Raw genomic sequence first — 17,970 nt, forward strand, 5'->3', positions numbered from 1 at the left:
TAAACGTAAAAATGTACTTTTTTTTTTTAAAAAAAATAGTGTCTTATGTAATTATCTATTTATTACTATTAGGCTAAATATGATTTTTGCCCCTCTAAATTTTGACATGTAACAAATCATGCCCCCTGAATTTTTAAGGTCGTTAAAAATACTTCCTGAACTATTGAGATTGTTGGATTTAAGGACTTTTTTCAAATTTTAGTAAAAAATTCTAATATAGATGAAAGTTCATGGAGCATAATTTAGTACATGTCAAAGTTGGAGGGGCATGATTTAGTAGATATCAAAGTTTGGGGAGCATGATTTAGTACATAAAGAATCACTGAAATATTAAAATTGAATAAAATTAGACAAACGTCTTTAAATCTAACCATTTCAATAGTTCAGGGGGCATTTTTAACAACCTTAAAAATTCAAGGGCATAATTTGATACTTGTCAAAGGACAAAAATTCTATTTAGCCTTGTTATTATTATTATTATTTTTAATTTTGTGTTTGTGGTAAATACCTTTGATGGGCCCCACTCCCAGTACAACTAAGCCCAACCCAAGTGAAAGAGCGCAGGCCCATACCCAATCTCACCGAAGTCTCTGAGCGATCGTCTTTCTCTTACCTGCACGAACACCATCGCTCTGGAACTCTGTTCCGAAGAACAAAAATCCCAACCTTTGCTTCAATGGCGCAGATTCCAAATTTAGACAATGCTCCGCTTAATCTCACAGCCCTCAGGTATCAAAATGACTAAATTTTCTACTTAATTTAATTCTATGTGACTAAAATCTTATTCAACATCTTAATGTTAATTTTGAGTGTAATTATGTATATTTCAGGGAACAATCACAAAAGGAGCTTGTTAACATTCTCAAGAATGTGAGTTTTATTTCAATTTTTTCAGGGTTCGTAAATTGATCATGCTTTTCTTTTTTATTATTACGGTCCTGTTTTCATAAATGTATATGTATTTTTGTATATGCGACTATATAGTACTGAATTGGACTTTTTTCGTAATGTTATAGATTCGTGGAAAGAAGTGTTTGGTTATCGATCAGAAGCTTGGTGGTTCTATCTCATTGATTATCCAAACTTCACTTCTCAAGGTAATTTTCTATGCTTGTATCCACAGAAAATGGATGGTGGGAATAAATGTCTGTTTTTGTTTTTTGTTTTTCATGTAATCATTACTTAATGTTTATTAATGGGGGGAATTTTTTGATTGATTAAGTGGTTTCTTTCTCTCATGTAAAATTTGTGTTTATGGGGCTGTGAGGATAAATATTATGTATTTCAAAATTTTAATTATTGCAATGCTAATTTGCAGGAACATGGGGTTGAATTGCGTTATCTTTCAGCTGATCCTATTCAAACTGACTCCACTAAAGTGGTTTACCTTGTTCGATCACAGCTTAATTTGATGAAATTCATTAGTTCACATGTTCACAATGACATAGCTAAAGGTCTTCAGAGGGAATATTATGTGTATTTTGTGCCTCGTCGTTCAGTTGGCTGTGAGAAGGTCGCAGATTTTATCTTGTTAAAATACTTTTATTGCTTGCAATTTGTGCTTAATGGTCTTAAGAGTTTGGTGGCTAGATTTTGTAAAAATATTGTTTTGGTAATACAGATCCTTGAAGAGGAGAAAGTTCACCATTTGCTGACTATAGGAGAGTATCCATTGTACACGCTTCCTCTGGATGAGGATGTTTTATCATTTGAACTGGATCTTGCTTATAAAGTATGACAATTTCTTTTTTCTTTTATATATCTCAATGGGGATTCAAGTGACACGTGTTATTTATACGTTGTGTTTGTGGTAGGAATGCCATGTTGATGGTGATACAAGCTCCCTTTGGCATATTGCAAAAGGCATTCACAAGCTTGAGGTAGTATAAAATTATATATGCTTGAGTTAGTTGCACCTTTCTCTCTCTATGCACATAATTTATTTGGTTAAGTTTTTTTTTTCCCTAAAGATGTAGCTTTATCATATATATATATATGCAAACTAATTACAAGATACTCCACACATGTGCAATTGTGGTTAAACCCATTTTGTGTAATCATGTACACAGTCTAATTTATAATCTTCTAATTTAGCTGAAATTTATGTTTTGGTTACTCTATTGCACTACCGCAGTCTTCTTTTGGTGTCATACCTAATGTGAGGGCTAAAGGCAAATCATCAGTACGTGTTTCCGAGATTCTACAGCGCATGCAAGAAGAGGAACCCGTTAGTTCGCCTGATGTAATACAATATCTCAATTCTCTTGGATATCTCTCCGGGTTTGTTTTATTTTTGGTTTGAATCTCTGATCCTTTGTTGTGACTTCAGATGGCTGTTCCAGAGATAAATACCCTTATTCTGCTAGATAGGGAGGTAGTTCTCTCTCTTTCTCTCTGTTTGTGTTTGTTTTACAAATAATTTGGTGGAGGATTTATATGAGAAGAGTTTAACATTAGTTTCTAATTAATAAAGTAATCTACAACATAAGAATACAAGATAGTTATTCTATTCAATTAGTGACTAGCATAACTATCTCTTCTGAAAAATTATTATATGACAGATAAATTATGCTTGTCCAAAACATGAAAGTAGAGACTTTTACAGTACCGTGTTATGCCCTTTTTCTCTATTTAAATTTTGGATTTTGAGAAAGAGGCTTTTCATGTTGTGCCTTGCATGCATTCCTATTGAGCTTATATAAATGTATGTGTGTGGATTTTTTTTATTTGTGTATTCTTTAGCGATTTACTCCATCGAGTCAGCCATATGTAAGTAAATTAGGACTGGTTTTTCACCTTTTAATAGATGTTGATAACATTGCTTTAACTAAATTAATTGTGATCTTTAGACTTTGAAAGGTGAAAATAAAGAAGAATTGAAGCGGGCGTATTGTATTTGTATGAATTTTTTTGACAAGGATCTCAAATGCTTGGCATGAAATTCAGAAAGTTATTGCTATTTCTTATATTTCTAGCAGAAGATGCAAGAAGAGAGTTTGAGATTAAGGTAGAGAAATTACAATCTATGGGACGCTAAGAAAGGTTTCTGAACAGTTTTCCAAATGCATAACTGATTTAGATTATTGGCTGATGGAGGGATATGTTAGGTTCCAAGGAGTAGCAACAATTCAGTATAGGTATAGAAAACTACATTAGACAACCTTTTCTTTTTAAAAAGGTTAGGCATTATTGACTTACAAATAACTTTAAAATACTAGTGTGATGCCTAAGATCTGATAAGCTTAACATTAAGCAAAATTTATGATCATTGATAATTTGATAATAAAGACACTCAGTTATCATCATATTAACTAGATTTTAGGAATCTACTACAAAGGCTAAGATCAAACATTTCTGAATGGTTCTTATGCCCTCTTGAAATCCATTCTTGTGGTGGTCAATAAGTTTAGGTTTCCTTCCAAAAGTTTGGGAATTGTGGCTACCGATTACTTTCCTCTGTTTGTCTAAGTACTAGATTTGATTTTGTTTCAGCTTTGGTAAGGACTGAGAACAGAATGTTGCATGGATTAAATTATTCTTGATTATTGTACCCTATTCATCACTAAAGAAGTTTTAGTTTAGAGAGATGCTACTGCAATGGTTGCTTATAACATCAATGTGTGACAATGATTGGCAGTGTTGCTTCAATTGGCTATTTCTTGGCTGCAGGTGGACATGGTGACTCCTATGTGCTCTCAATTAACATATGAGGGGCTTTTAGATGAGGTAAGTTACTATAGCTGGAGTGTGGCAGTATTTTACTAATTAAATAACTTTTATGCGGTAAAAATTGACTATAAATATTTACGAGCAAAAGAGATGCTGATGGTACGAGCAAAACAAGCATATGTTATAAATCTTTAGTTGGTCATGTGGCATTCATTCTCACTGTTAACCAGCATGTAAACTAATTCATGATTTTTTTCTCTTTCCAATTAGTCTGATTGGTGATATTTTTCTCTATTATCTTTCTCTCAGATAATCTATATTCTATTTGATATTAAATACCTAGATCTGGCAGCAGAACATTTAGTATTACGTATGTTTTATCTTTTCATTTTGCACTAGTAGTGCTACATCTTTACGGTAGATTTAACTTAGCACATTGGAAATAATAGCAGGGTTGTTCTTCACATCGGTTAAGTCATCTTTAATTGGCTTTATGCAGATTTTGCATATAAATAATGGTGCTGTGGAACTTGAAGCATCTATCATGGGTACCCAACAAGAGGGAAAGAAGATCAAAGTTCCACTTAATTCAAGGTGAGATATTGCTCCTTTTTGGTTTATTTTGTAATACAACAGAAAGAAATCCTGCTTTGTATATCAGACATTGGTTGCAGCAGTGATGAAGTCTTTTCTCCATTTCCTGCTGCTGTTTCCATTTCTTTATGAGTTTGTATTGCTGCTATAAGAATTGTGGCTTTATATCTGGATTAATGCTTCTAAAAGATGTAACTCTTTCATTTAGTGTATAGTATAGATGGATTGTATGTCATAGATTGATGTACCTTACTCTGTTTGTCTGATGAGGTGCAGAAGTTGTCCTCACTTTTGTTATTGTTGCCAGACCAGAAACCTCACCACAAATTTATACATCTAGAAACCTGACTATGATATTCATGAAATTTTTAAGCGTGATCCAAGTTTTTTTCAATTGAAACCCATGGGTATCTGGACCCCACCCCAACTAATCCCACCATCATGCTTCAGTGCCAGGTCCAAGTCCAAGGAGACATCAGGAAATTAGTGTAGTGGCTGGGTTCAAACTTGAGAGTTCTGCCTAAGAATTAGTGTAGTGACCCCAAGATTTTTTGTTGTGCTCATTTCATTTTCTCATTCTCGGAAAATACTTTTGAAGATCCATATTATTATTTTAAGTAGTTGATTGCACGGCCAAGGTTGACAAAAATTAAATAATTAGTAATTTGGATTAATGGTCAGTCTTCCGATTTCGATTCTTCATCATTTTCTCTAGCCTTTCATAATTGATTTACTCTCTTTGTTAAAATTTTAGCGACAAGCTCTTTAAGGAGATACGGGATCTGAACTTTGAAGTTGTTGTCCAGGTTCATCTTTTCTTAGCAGATTATGTTTTTCATTGTTCATTTCTCTTTCCCAAATCCTCATTTAAGTGTCCATTTTACTGTATAATTCCTTTAAAGTGCCAACATCTTAGTTGCTATCTGCAGTTTGATTGCAGATTCTGCGTCAAAAAGCAACATCCATGAAGCAGGACTACACAGAAATGACAACCACTGTGAGTGAATGCCACAATCTCTCATAGTAAAATATTTTGTCTATGTTATTAGTTCTAATGGACTTATATCTATAATGTTTTACAGAACCAGTCTGTTTCTGAATTGAAGGACTTCGTCAAAAAACTGAACTCTTTGCCAGAGATGACTGTATGTATTTTTCAGTTGGTGAAAATTGATTATTTTTTTTGCCACCATTGTTTTCTAAATTTGGTGTATAAATTTGTTGCCATTTGTGGCTTTAGAGACACATAAATCTTGCTCAGCACCTGTCAACTTTCACCTCAAAGCCATCATTCTTGGGGCAACTTGACATGGAACACACACTTGTTGAGGGTCAGAGTTACGACATGTAAGCTGATTTTTTTTTGCTATTTAAGACGTTATGTGTGGATATGTCTGGTAATTCTACACAACTTTGTAGTCATAATAATTTATGCTGTCATGGTGGTAGTTTTCTTATCTCGAGCTTACTTTTGTTTGTTCTTCATTGCACATTGAAAGCTAAGTTACTGAAGTTGATGAATGCAGATGTCTTGAGTATATTGAAGAAATGATCCATAAGCAAGAACCACTGATAAATGTCCTCCGCCTTCTCATCTTATTTTCTGTAACAAATTCAGGGCTGCCTAAGAAGCATTTTGACTATTTGAGGCAAGAAAGGCATTTACCATCATCGATTTTAATTTGACTCCAACTGTTTAAAGTTTTATAGATTTGCAGCTGTGATAGTTTTTACTCAATTGATCTGACGTGGTTCATAAATATTGGTTTAGGAGAGAGCTCCTCCACAGTTATGGATTTGAGCACATGGGCACATTAAATAACTTGGAGAAAGCTGGATTGTTTAAAAAGCAGGTTTGCTCTTACCGACACTGATAATTTCTGTAGTGAAATTCCATAGTAGTAAGCCAAGTAAAATGTAAATTATTTCAATTATAATATATATTTACTTATTTGATAAGATGAAGTTTTAATTGTCTGAACCTGACAGGAGGCCAAAAGCAACTGGCAGACAATAAAACGTGCTCTACAACTTGTCGTTGAAGATACCGACACAGCCAAGTATTTCTTATCATTTGCACTACATGATCCTTTTTACTAAAATAAGTAGTGTTGTTTCATTTTAAAAACTGCACCACATGATCCAGTTCCTTGAGAAAGTTTCCCTTCTTTATGTTGGCTCACAGTCTGTAATTCATAAACATATTGTGTTACATTCTTTTTGCAGTTGAAATATCCATTTTAATTTACTCATCATGATTACCTTTTACTGTTTGATGGCACTTGCAAGTTTGCATTCAAGAGCAAATCGATTGTTTTTTTTTTCCTTTCCAATTACTTAAATGCTTGAATATTCATAGTGGGCACGTCATAACCTTTTTCAAGTAGAAGTAGTTTATTTTATCTGCTAGTTTTCAAGTTGTGCATCCACTTTTTAGAAATTTCTTACTGTGGATTGTCCTTGTTTGGTTTAGAAAGTAAAGACATAAACCGAAAAGCTAGAAAAGATTATTTACTTGAGCTCAATTTTCAGTAGAAAATTGTATGTCTGTGTCGGTCACTGCTAGTTGCACATTCTTTCTATTACTTCTTTCTATTACTGTGTAATCATTGCGACTACCTTATCTCCTTCAATGGTTTGCATTTATAATATGTTCTTATTGTTCCTTGTGTCTTGCTCGCTAACCTATTATAATAATTTGATATTGTAACAGCCCCAACGATATTGCCTATGTATTTTCTGGGTATGCACCTCTTAGTATTCGGCTTGTACAACATGCTGTTCGGTCTGGATGGTGAGGCTTATGTTTTTAGCTGTCATGAAACATTCTTATTAGTTTGTTAGATTCCAACTATTATAATTTTAGAATGCAACTGCTGATTTTATTATATTTCTTGGAAAGTTTGAATAATTAAAACTGATTACAGCATATAACTCTAGCATTTTGTGCTTCCATTTGTTAAAATCTCGGCAAATGAACAATTTCAATACTATTGCACAGTTCAAAACATAACATATTAAGTTTAAATGTAATTAATGATGCTAAATCACTCAACATAGCCCTACAATATAAAGCATTCATCAAGTCAACATTTCCCGAGGTGATTCTCTTGTTAAAGCATTATGGGGTCTACTGGTCAAAATGAGGTTTTGAGTTTGAGATTGTAATAGACATTTAATGTTCAGAGAAAGGAGAAAGAAAACTCTGGCATTAGATCCCTGTTCTTTCAAAATCTTTTGCACTAACTTAATCTGAAAATTCTGTACTATGATCCCATCTTCTTTACTGACCTTTTGTGGATATTGTTCAGAGTTAGGTTGGTATTTTAGAATTGTTGCTAATCAGTTCATGTTCCTTGTATTTCATATTTGGCTTAGCTTCAACCAAATTTTGTTGTACTTGGGTACATGACTTCTTCCCTTTCTTCTTTGGCTACAGGCGTCCTATAGATGAAATCTTGAAGCTGTTGCCTGGACCTCATTCAGAAGCGAAGAGGGTCTGTTGAACTCTCTCTCTTCTATAATTTTGTTTTGGGTGTGGGGGGGCTGGGGTGATCTTTTGTTTTCATTTACTCGACCTATGCTCCCTATTTTCTGAAGCAGTCTTTATCTCTTTTTCTTCTTTGATTTGCTTTCTGAATATTTGTTTATCCTACTTATTGCGCAGGGTAGATTCTCAGGTAGTTCATCATTTGACAATCTGCAAGGTGCTTCAGCTAGCACGGATAAGTATGTCTAAATTATTCTTTTTTTTTAATTTTTTTTTAATGATTGGCATACGCTGTAATTGTAATGTGTATATATATAAATGTCTAAATTATGTTTCACGTTGAGGTTTTCAACTAAATCAGTTGTTACCAATCATTTGTTTGTGTTGCCCTTTTTCCTGTTTTAATGAGATAAATTTCAAATGCATTTATATCTTCATTTTAATTGTTCCTAAATTTATTAGCAGAGTGGCTGATGGAAGGCGCTCCCTCGTACTTGTAGTCTTCATCGGAGGAGTGACATTTGCGGAGATCTCTGCTCTTCGATTTCTCAGTTCTCAGGTAATTGATAGTATTTTGTGTTATCTAACATTATTACCCAGAAAAAAGAAGAAAAAAAAAACAGGTAGTTTTTACAGCTTTGCCTGAAATTCCTGAAAATGTCTAGTATAACATGGAATTAAATCCATTTTCCAACTTGGTAAACTTGGAAATTTTCATTGTCTACCAAGCATATATGTGTTTTCAAGGTAGTTTGAAAGACATTGTAACCACAACTATATAATGAGTATATCAAAGTATTCTAACAATCTCTTGATTTATGACTTAGAGCATCAACATTGAGTGCCAATTTTTTTTTTCTTTTCCAATTGATCTATGTAAGACTCTCAAACATCTTTGCCATCATGCTATAAAATGATTATCTTGTTTCTTTTCCCTTAATTTTACAAAAATGGTCTGTTGAGCTTATTATGTGAAGCTTCTGACCATGTTCAAAGTATGAGGTTGATTAATACCGAGGCTATCAGAACCACTGTTTTTAAGTGACTTAGATATCTTGTCCAATCAGTCATAACTATGTTCTTTCTATATTAGTACATGCATACTTTTTGTTGTTACCTGGTGTATAAAGGAGTTTTACCTATTACAGGAAGGGATGGCATACGATTTGATTATCGGTACAACGAAGCTTGTCAGTGGCCACTCCTTGACCGAAGCATTTGTTGAGAAGTTGGGTTAACTTGTAAGTAAAATCCTTTTTGTTAAGAGAAGCTGAATACTGGCCACTGCTGAAGGACTTCAAGTCTCTGTAACAATGATGCTTAATTTATTTTCTTTACGTAAGGTTAACTCCAATTTAGTAGTGCATAAATATTTCTAATAGTTGGGGAACAAATCTTAGCCATTGAGGGCATCTCTTGTTGGATTGGACAAATGGGTTTAGTCAAGTTTTGAAGTGGAATTTTTTGCAGAAGAAGTCAAGATTGAAAATAAGGGCTAGAGCTTGTGGGGAGCTGCTTCCACTAGCTTTACTTGGAAAAAAATGTTGGTGTATTATTTATTCTCTTGGAGGGATTTGTGTGTGTGGGGTCCTTGGGTTTATTGTTGACATAAATCAGACTATTGATGGTTGTGGCAATTCTAATTCTAAGTTATTAAGATTGATTGCGTACCACTTTGGTACTGACTCATGTTTTGAACCCTTTATTTATAAGTGTGCAAAAAATGTTAACAAGTTGAAGTTTGGTGTAGACTCTCCAATTGATTTTGCTTTCCTTAACAACAACCGAAAAAGTTTGAATGTCTCAAGAAAATCTGCATTTCTGTTATTATTCTTTTAACATTCTTTATTATATCGGTCAAAGATGGACAAATGTGATTTCCTGATCTAATCAAGTTGTTGATCCTTGTATTATATTGTATTATTGGAGTATGTAATGGTGCTCATTAAAGTTATTTTACCAAATTAAGGTTTGAATTTTTATTAATGAGAATTAGACGCGGTCAGTGTCTTAAACTGCATAGGAACCATTTTACTGATAATTTCAACTTGTTCTTTGTTTATGGGATTAGGATTTAAAATTTAGAACCTAAACGTCGAGTCTCAAACATGTTTAAGACATACGTAATTACCAAAGATTATACTTAATTACCAATCATATTATGTGTGAAGAGAGGGTGCTATTGTCAACCTCTCATAAATAAATATTGGAATATTTTTTATTTCTTTTGTAGCTCATTATAATTACAATATCAAACATGTAAATTTTCTAAGAACTATAAATAATTTACAGTATTAATAAAGTTGTTAATATTAAAAAATTACTATAAACTATTTAGAATTTTATAAAATTTTACAATATTATACCTATAATGAATACCATTATAAAAGAAATATTTCAGTATGTATCCGGAAATTAACGAATTAGCACTCTAAAATTCGTTCTTTGGATCAATCATTTCTTTAATTAGTTGGACCGCATTGAACGTTTGCCAAACTTTTATGATCATTCTCAACTACTAATGAGCTGACAAGAAATGAATCCTGGGAGCATTTACTCCCTCAATCTCAATCCTTATTCAACAACAGCATTCATATTATCATCCACCATTAGAAAATGTTGACTTTGACTTTTCTCTTTCTGTCTAATTCAAGCATGAATTTTCCGACTTTTAAGATTGATTACAAACCTGACATGTTATAACTGAGAAAGCAAAATAAATACATTTCACAGTAATTCAAAATTCAAAAACTCAATGCAACTTTTTTTTTTTTCGTTTCAAAGCTTTACAATAGCACCAACAAACTATACAGTAAGAAAATTCTTTACAGTTCAAAACTCAGTTTCCCATCCTGATGGAAGAATAATGAAAATAAATTAACTATTCAGGAATATCTGTATATTGTGATGATTTGCTAAATACTTACAGCCACAGAGAGCAGAGGAGTGAATCTTTCATGGAATAATTTCGAACCCTCTGATCAATTCCACCTCAAAAGCCACCAACTTCATTAATCCCTTTGTACAAGTTGACACTTAGTTCAAACGCTTAAAGTAATATTCCAAAAAATATAATAATCTGAGACCTACACTCTTTCAGACAACCGGCACCAAATGGTTTAATCACATTAATTGTGGATTAACTATCACTTTCCATCTTTTGAAAGTGCTCTAAAATGCTATTTGCCTTTCTCTTGGCCCTTTCAGTGCCATTCTCCGACAATTCCTTTAATGCCTCTTCTGCACCAAGCTCTTTGGCAACTTTCAACTGCTGTAAATCACCTGTGCATAATGACCACAATACAGCAGCTGCATTCTCTCGATTACGTGGGGAACCTGTTCTTGTAACCTCAACCAGAACAGGGATAGGCCCAGCTTGACCAATTGCCGTCTTCCCTTCTTGATGGCTGGCAAGAATAGCCAGAATTGCTAGAGCCTCATCAACCATTCCGCCCCCCGCATCCTTCAGCAAGCTCATCAGTGGGGACACAATACCAGCCCTTACAGCCCGAGCCTTGTTTCCCTGATAGATCGAAAGATTAAAAATAGCAGTGGCAGCATCCTTTTTTCCTCTAGGAGTGCCCTCACACAGCAATTTTATAAGTGCTGGGATTGCACCAGCTGCTCCTATAGCAACCTTATTCTCATCTATAACAGATAAACTGAAGAGGGTCGCAGCTGCATTTTCTCTAGCCTCCATGCTCCCATTTTTCAACACATCTACTATATCAGGTATAGCTCCTGCATTTACAATGGTTCCTTTGTTTGCATCATTTATTGAGAGGTTAAGAAGTGCTGTAACAGCATGCTCCTGTGTTCGAGGGTCAGAGGAGGAGAGCAGTTCAACAAGGAGCGGAATGGCTCCCGCCTCAGCAATGCATATTCTATTATCTGCATTTCTTTTTGCCAACAGACGGAGTTCACCAGCTGCTGCTCTTTGTTGTTCTGGATCCCCAATTGCTAGTTTTTGTAATAAACCTTCAATAGCGACCCGATCAAAGTCTGAAATGGAGCTTCCTGATTTCTTGCTTCTACAAGTTTCTCGTGTTTTCGGCAACTCAACACCATTGCTCTCACACCACAAAGATATCAAACTTTTCAGGACGTAATTAGGTGTTAACGCTGTGTGCATAAGCGTCAGCTGTGTCTTGGGACATGTTTTATGCCCGGCATTTATCCACTTTTGAATACAGGATCTTTCATATGTCTGCAAAAAGATTAGATAATTAAAGCAAAATTATTGTCAATACACATGCTATAATCTGTGAAGGCAATGGCCTGATATTATTACCTGTCCAGTGGAGACAATAACAGGGTCTTTCATCAATTCAAGCGATATAGGGCACCTAAAATCATCTGGAATAACAGGAGATCTGTGCTTAACCAAGTCCGTATCACTTTCAGGGGGATCAATTGCTGGGTTCTCTGATAGTACATACTCCATTAATTTGTTAAGCAATGATGACATCTTTTGAAATGAGTCCCCTGGATTTTCATCACTTGTGATAAACATTTCATGGAAAGCAACCGACTCTCTTTTAAGGTCATTGATTGTCATCAGATGCAGCTTGTCAGTAAGCCTTTTCAGAATTACAGGGTCAGGGTCGTCTTCTTTCTCTGCTATGATTAAATCCTTATCCAACTGTGAGTCGAGTGATTCAGTTCTCTCTTTAGCTCTTGTGAATTGAGAATGTACAAGTTCAATCTGAAACAAATTAAATTACAATTACACATTCCTTAGTTACTTGAAAATAGTAAAAGGTGATTCAATGTACATTATGAAATGACAATACTTGAAAGTATAAACTCTATTTGGTTGCAGAATTACCTGTTCTTGAACTTCATCCGATATAGCTAATTTCTTGTAAGGAATCTCACACAATGCTGCTTCAATTTGTTCCGTCACATTGCGGAACTTGTTTGCAACCTCATCTCGTTTGAAAGCCTTTTAGCATAATTTTTCATAAAATAAAAAAGTGCTTATAAGATAGAGTAACATAAAAGAATATGTCAAAAGAGCAAGTATAAATAATGGTTAAATGTTGTATTCAAGCTCTGTCTACATTCAATTATATTTGCCAAGCAATTTAGTGTTACAAGTTACAACAATATACTACTCCACCTCATGATCAAAATCAAATGTTTACACCATAATAGAGGAGAAAAATATTCTAAATATACAGATAATAAAAGATAAATTTTTCTCATGTCACAAAAACTTTATTTCTGTTCATTGGATGATAATTCATTGAAAGTCATTGCATTCTAATCTGTAAATAAATAATCTAAAGCCGTAGCAATTCTACAGCACAAGTCACAAATATCCCACAAAAAAGCTCAGGCCTTTGGCTATGATTGTTTGCTCAGAACGAAAAAAAAAAATCTATAAAAGAGACAATATTAATACCTGATAAATCTTGCTGCCATGGTTAGTTGAGTTGAGAAGCTCCTTAGTAGAAACCAAAGCGATTCTCAGAGTCTCCAGTGATTTCAATTCTTCTTCGGCCAGGGCTTTATCGCTGTCCCTCAATTCCTCAAACAGAGGACTCAGAAGCTTCACTCTCCGTACCAAATCCCCGGTTGTCTTTTTGAACACGTTCCGGCAATCGGACAACTCCGATATCGCCTTCACCGAGTCCACGAGTTGATTCAGTACCGAGTTCCTCAACTCTTCTTCCCGCAAACCCATCTGGGTGGCCTCCAGTTTAGCTCGAAACTGGGAAAAATCAATCCTTTAGAATCAGAAAATTGGGGTTCAGAATTTGACGAATCGAACCAAATAAAATGGAAACGGAGAATTGGGATTTTGCCGGTAAGACTAGATATGAGAAGGGTATAATTGGAAAATGAAATATACCATGTAAATGCAGGCGGAAAAGCTTGGTTTTTCGTTGGAAAGGAGAAGAGAAAGGTTGAAGTTTTGGGTTTGGGGTCAAGAAGAATTAGCTGTGGTTTTATCAAACAAAATTTTAAAATTAATAAAATAAAACACTACCTCATTTTGGTTATTTATAATATAATAATTTATTTATTTATTTTATATTTTATTATTAAATTTTCATCAGCATATTTTACATTTTAAATATCAATAATTGGGTTGGAACTTGGAAGTCCGTAATAAAAGAATAGTTACCAAATAAATACCAAGTCATTGGTTTGGTTTAAAGTTGACCTTTTATATGGGAGAATTTGGAGGAGGAATAAAATGATATCATTACTGACCTATATTAATATATTTGTGACAATTCAGTCCTCACAACAAATAAAGTTATTATTGTTATTTTTTGGTGTAGCAGTGAAAAGTTTCCATGAGTTTTTAATACATGGAAATATTAAGTTATCTAAGTCAAAATTATCTAAGGAAAGATGAGTAACAATATAAATTGGACATCACTGTTAGTGGTTTGATGTGACATTAATTAAGTTACTTAGATGAGTTTGAAATTTTGTTGTATACTAACTTTACTCTCTGATCATTTTAAATAAATATTTTTTTTAATGGGAGGCCAATTTATTTTATTTTAATTGATTTTTTCATATAGACCAAATCAATAGATTAAAGAAAATAAGTAAAGAGTAAGTATAATATTATAATTTATAATAGATATAATTTAAATGATACGCTAGTGTATTATTTGTAGAGTATAAACATATCATAATTGTATTTTATCCAAACCAAAAGCTTTATCCTAGACATTACGAAAGGACAAAGATAGGTGTTAGTAGCTGTTCTATTCATAATCTTCTGCAGATAATTATGCTTGTTTTTTGCTTTTTGTTTAATTTATAACTTTAACTATACATCTATATAGAAGTCAGTCTCTCATTTCTTTTTTTATACATATATTGATTTATAGATAGAGAAGAAAAAAAAAATTAGAAGTTCTCCTCTCAAACAATTAGAATAATTATCACTGTTTGATAATTCATTTAATTTTCCTATTTTTTGATAAAACAGTAAATATATACGTTTTTTTAAGGAAAAATACAAAAATCTACTCATATAAAAACAAACAACGGTATATATTATGTATTTGGAAAAGGATATTTTGGACCTTACCGCGTCCTCACCAGAACAGCGGGGTACCTTCCCGCGCACAATCATGATTTTCGATTTCTTAACGGTTTTGATCTCTAAACCAATCAGCTCAGCTCAGCTCAGCTCAATCTCAGAAGCCGAGTCACGCTTGACTCCACCTATATATACCTGTCGTCGACTACTTAAAAAATTAATAATTAATTATGATTTTTTTCCTTTTATTTAAGGAAATTCTGTTTTATTATTTTTAAAATCTTAAAAAGTAATAAAAACATCTAGTGGTGAGGTGAGCCAACAAGAAGAGAATTAACAGCAGCCGCCGCCGCCGACGCTGCATGGGAGTGAGTGAGTGAAGAACGCGTTGAGATTAGGTGGCGTGGCGTGGGTTGGTGGGTGGTTGTTTTGGTTGCCGGCGGGCGCGTAATGACGTGGAGTGTCTGAGGTGCTGACGTGGAAGCCACCTGTATATTAAGTGGGCCTCACATAGATTTTGTAGCTGTAGTGCAATGCCAATATGCCATTGCCAGCCAATCCCAACTGGTTTGGTGAAAGGTTGACATAAATTATTTTATATAAAAATATATCTATTTAATCTCATTATATACTATTTCTCAAAAGCAACCATTTTTTAATATTTGTATAACATACATACGTACGTATGCATATTTATATTTTAGGATAATGATTGATGACCAAAAGTTGATACTCGAAGATAATAAAATAAAATTTTACTAATTGTGCATGTGGATGACTTTTACCGTATGGTTATTGGTTGAGAGAAAAGAAAATCTAAGGTGAATCCAATGTCTTAATTAATGTGGTTTTGTTTGGTTTGGATAATATTTATTAGTTTGAGATTGAGCGTGGTGAGTATAATTAACAACAATTAATGTTTATTGCATTTGTCTTTAGGTTTAATTTTTTGAGACATTTATTGTAATTTGACTCTCTTTGAGAAATATGTGATCTGAGTTTCTCTTATTACTTTAGAACAGTTAATATTGTTGTCCATAATCTTATTAAATTTGTTTTGTCCCTGACAACTAACAAAATTTAGTAGCCCGATTATTTGGTTTGTACGCAAAACTTAATTATGGTTAATATAATGAATTGTTAATTAATAGTGTTTTTTACGGTTAAATTCTCTCAATTATCACTTTAAAGTGTCATTTTTTTTATAGTTAATTGTCAGTATAGTATAGAATGTTTATGCATACATTTTTGTACATATGTCAAATTTATATAGGTAAATTTAATATTATTATATTGAAAATATAAAAATAATTTCAAAATTTATAATATTTTTTATTTTTTGAAATATTTATTTTTTATTTTTTATAATTTAATTTTAAAATGAATTTTAAATAATAATATTAGGTGTACTAATATAAACGTGTCATGTGTACAAGAGTGTACAAATTGTGTAGCCCACAATGACAGTTAACCGAATTATCATATCTTAAATTTGCTACTAGTTTAATAGTTTAGAGGATTTTAGCGCTAAAATTTAAACTTGAAAAGTTAAATACAAGTGAAATATATAATAGTTGAGAGGGTTTAGCCGCTAAAAATTCTTTTTAAAAATATTCCCACCTTCCACCTTTTTTAGAGCCATATTGCTCTTCGTGGATGGAGTTTTGGGATTTTCTTCTCTCAAAAAAAAAAAAAAAAAAAATCTAAAAGAAAGAAAAGAAAAATATTTTTTAAGTTGTTTGGTATTGAATTGAAAAATAAAAGAAAAAAGGGTATATTTATGTGTTATTTATTATTTATCTATATTATTAATTTTATTTTACAATAAATAGAGAATATTTTAGTAAATTTTTATAATCTTACTTTAGAAAAATATTTACTTTCACTTTTCACTCCAATATATATAGGAGAATTTTTTTTTAGTGGGACTCACTAATATTTTTCTCTCCACTTTTTTTTTCTCTCACGATCATCTCAATGTGTTGAGAGGCCTTAAAATAAGGCATTTTTTTGCTCCAAAAAATTATTTATTATTTAACTTTTGACACAATTAATATAATTTTAATTCTTTTATCTCCATATATAACAAATAAATTTTCTTGTAAGCTAATTTAAGGTAATATTTGATTATAAAAATATTTTTATTGAAGTGTTATATATATTTTAACATTTTTATAAAAAAACAATTAACAGTACATCAAAAATTAGGTTAATTTTTTTTTAATACATGCTAAAGTTGTATAACTTTAAGAAGATACATAATAATTAATAAATATATTTTTATTTAAGTAATAATATTGTCATTTAAATTTTTAAGCTAATGTTTTGGTTAGTTATTTTTTAAAATATTTGATTGATTTAATAATAGTATGATAGTTTTTTTTTATCCATTTATTTGTACTTAGAGTAATTTTTAAAAAATTTTACTATAAATAATCTTTGTTTTTTAGGTACCTATAACATAAATATTTATTCTTTTTGTTTTTTAGGTAATATATATTTTCTTGGAAGAAAATCTCAACATCTCTATAGAACAAAATATATATATATATATTATGTTATGTTATATATATATATTTTTTGTAGGTAATGCATTGAAGTGGTATAAGTTTTTAGTGCATTTTATAAAACAACACGTCAACACACCCTATGAGTTTTAATGTCATTCAAAGTCAAAATGTTGGTTAAGAATTGAGCGAAAACGCCAAATTGAGGGATTTTCAGGGTCAAAAAACTCTTTTTAATTTTTATCATATATATGTGCTAATTCAAAATGTACAGTTGTACAGTACATATCATCTTAATTATTCTATATAATAATAACTTATAGTCAATAATTTACTTATTTCAATATGCATTTTGTCAATTGTCACAGTTGGTATCGAATTCAATAACGACAAACTTAACACTTGTTTGAATCATTCTTTTAATAAATGAATTAGCATTTTTCTTTTAATTTGTGCATGACAACCTTATGTGACCTTTGTTACCATTCCTTTTTACAGATATAATCAGACAAAATAATTAAATAACAAGTATTAACTTTAACTATGTTATAATATAGTTCCATATCTACTCTTTGTGGAGGTGGTCTCTTTAGGCCACATCATCTTGAAGGTTTGATCATATATTAGCCTTATAGGCATTACTAAACCTTGCTTTCATGCTTTGGATTATTAGCACTAACGAAACCATAATGTGGTGA

General features: G+C 32.3%; 2 protein-coding genes across 3 annotated transcripts; one reads left to right on the forward strand and one right to left on the reverse strand.

Annotated features, from left to right (window-relative positions):
• The first annotated feature begins 527 nt into the window (after window positions 1-527).
• Window positions 528-9,492, forward strand: LOC115705939 (vacuolar protein-sorting-associated protein 33 homolog). 2 transcript variants are annotated; one of them, XM_030633426.2, is made up of 22 exons: window positions 528-729; window positions 831-870; window positions 1,017-1,097; window positions 1,319-1,513; window positions 1,622-1,732; window positions 1,815-1,880; window positions 2,135-2,242; window positions 2,330-2,374; window positions 3,670-3,726; window positions 4,169-4,263; window positions 5,018-5,069; window positions 5,204-5,260; window positions 5,346-5,408; window positions 5,504-5,610; window positions 5,790-5,912; window positions 6,035-6,116; window positions 6,253-6,323; window positions 6,977-7,057; window positions 7,703-7,760; window positions 7,931-7,992; window positions 8,216-8,312; window positions 8,902-9,492. In XM_030633426.2, the coding sequence occupies exons 1-22, from the start codon at window positions 677-679 to the stop codon at window positions 8,989-8,991; spliced, it is 1,794 nt and encodes a 597-aa protein (XP_030489286.1). In that variant the 5' UTR covers window positions 528-676; the 3' UTR covers window positions 8,992-9,492. The 2 variants fall into 2 exon arrangements, with proteins under 2 accessions (XP_030489286.1, XP_030489287.1); XM_030633427.2 differs by having other exon boundaries at window positions 8,219-8,312.
• Window positions 9,493-10,457: 965 nt separating this feature from the next.
• Window positions 10,458-13,737, reverse strand: LOC115705937 (U-box domain-containing protein 14). The gene is made up of 4 exons (XM_030633425.2): window positions 13,161-13,737; window positions 12,582-12,698; window positions 12,045-12,458; window positions 10,458-11,960 (listed from the first exon to the last, which is right to left on the reverse strand). Exons 1-4 carry the CDS (start codon window positions 13,440-13,442, stop codon window positions 10,893-10,895), a joined length of 1,881 nt encoding a protein of 626 aa, XP_030489285.2. The 5' UTR covers window positions 13,443-13,737; the 3' UTR covers window positions 10,458-10,892.
• Window positions 13,738-17,970: the final 4,233 nt, after the last annotated feature.

The sequence above is a fragment of the Cannabis sativa genome, chromosome 1, assembly GCF_029168945.1.
Source record: "Cannabis sativa cultivar Pink pepper isolate KNU-18-1 chromosome 1, ASM2916894v1, whole genome shotgun sequence".
Lineage (NCBI taxonomy): Eukaryota > Viridiplantae > Streptophyta > Magnoliopsida > Rosales > Cannabaceae > Cannabis > Cannabis sativa.

Coding starts and splice junctions, on each gene's coding strand:
- LOC115705937 (XM_030633425.2), bottom strand. CDS start 13,442: ATGGGTTTGCGGGAAGAAGAGTTGAGGAACTCGGTACTGAATCAACTC. Junction 12,459..12,581: donor CGGATGAAGTTCAAGAACAG/GTAATTCTGCAA, acceptor AATTTGTTTCAG/ATTGAACTTGTACATTCTCA. Junction 11,961..12,044: donor TTATTGTCTCCACTGGACAG/GTAATAATATCA, acceptor ATCTTTTTGCAG/ACATATGAAAGATCCTGTAT.
- LOC115705939 (XM_030633426.2), top strand. CDS start 677: ATGGCGCAGATTCCAAATTTAGACAATGCTCCGCTTAATCTCACAGCC. Junction 730..830: donor CTTAATCTCACAGCCCTCAG/GTATCAAAATGA, acceptor TGTATATTTCAG/GGAACAATCACAAAAGGAGC. Junction 871..1,016: donor TTGTTAACATTCTCAAGAAT/GTGAGTTTTATT, acceptor GTAATGTTATAG/ATTCGTGGAAAGAAGTGTTT.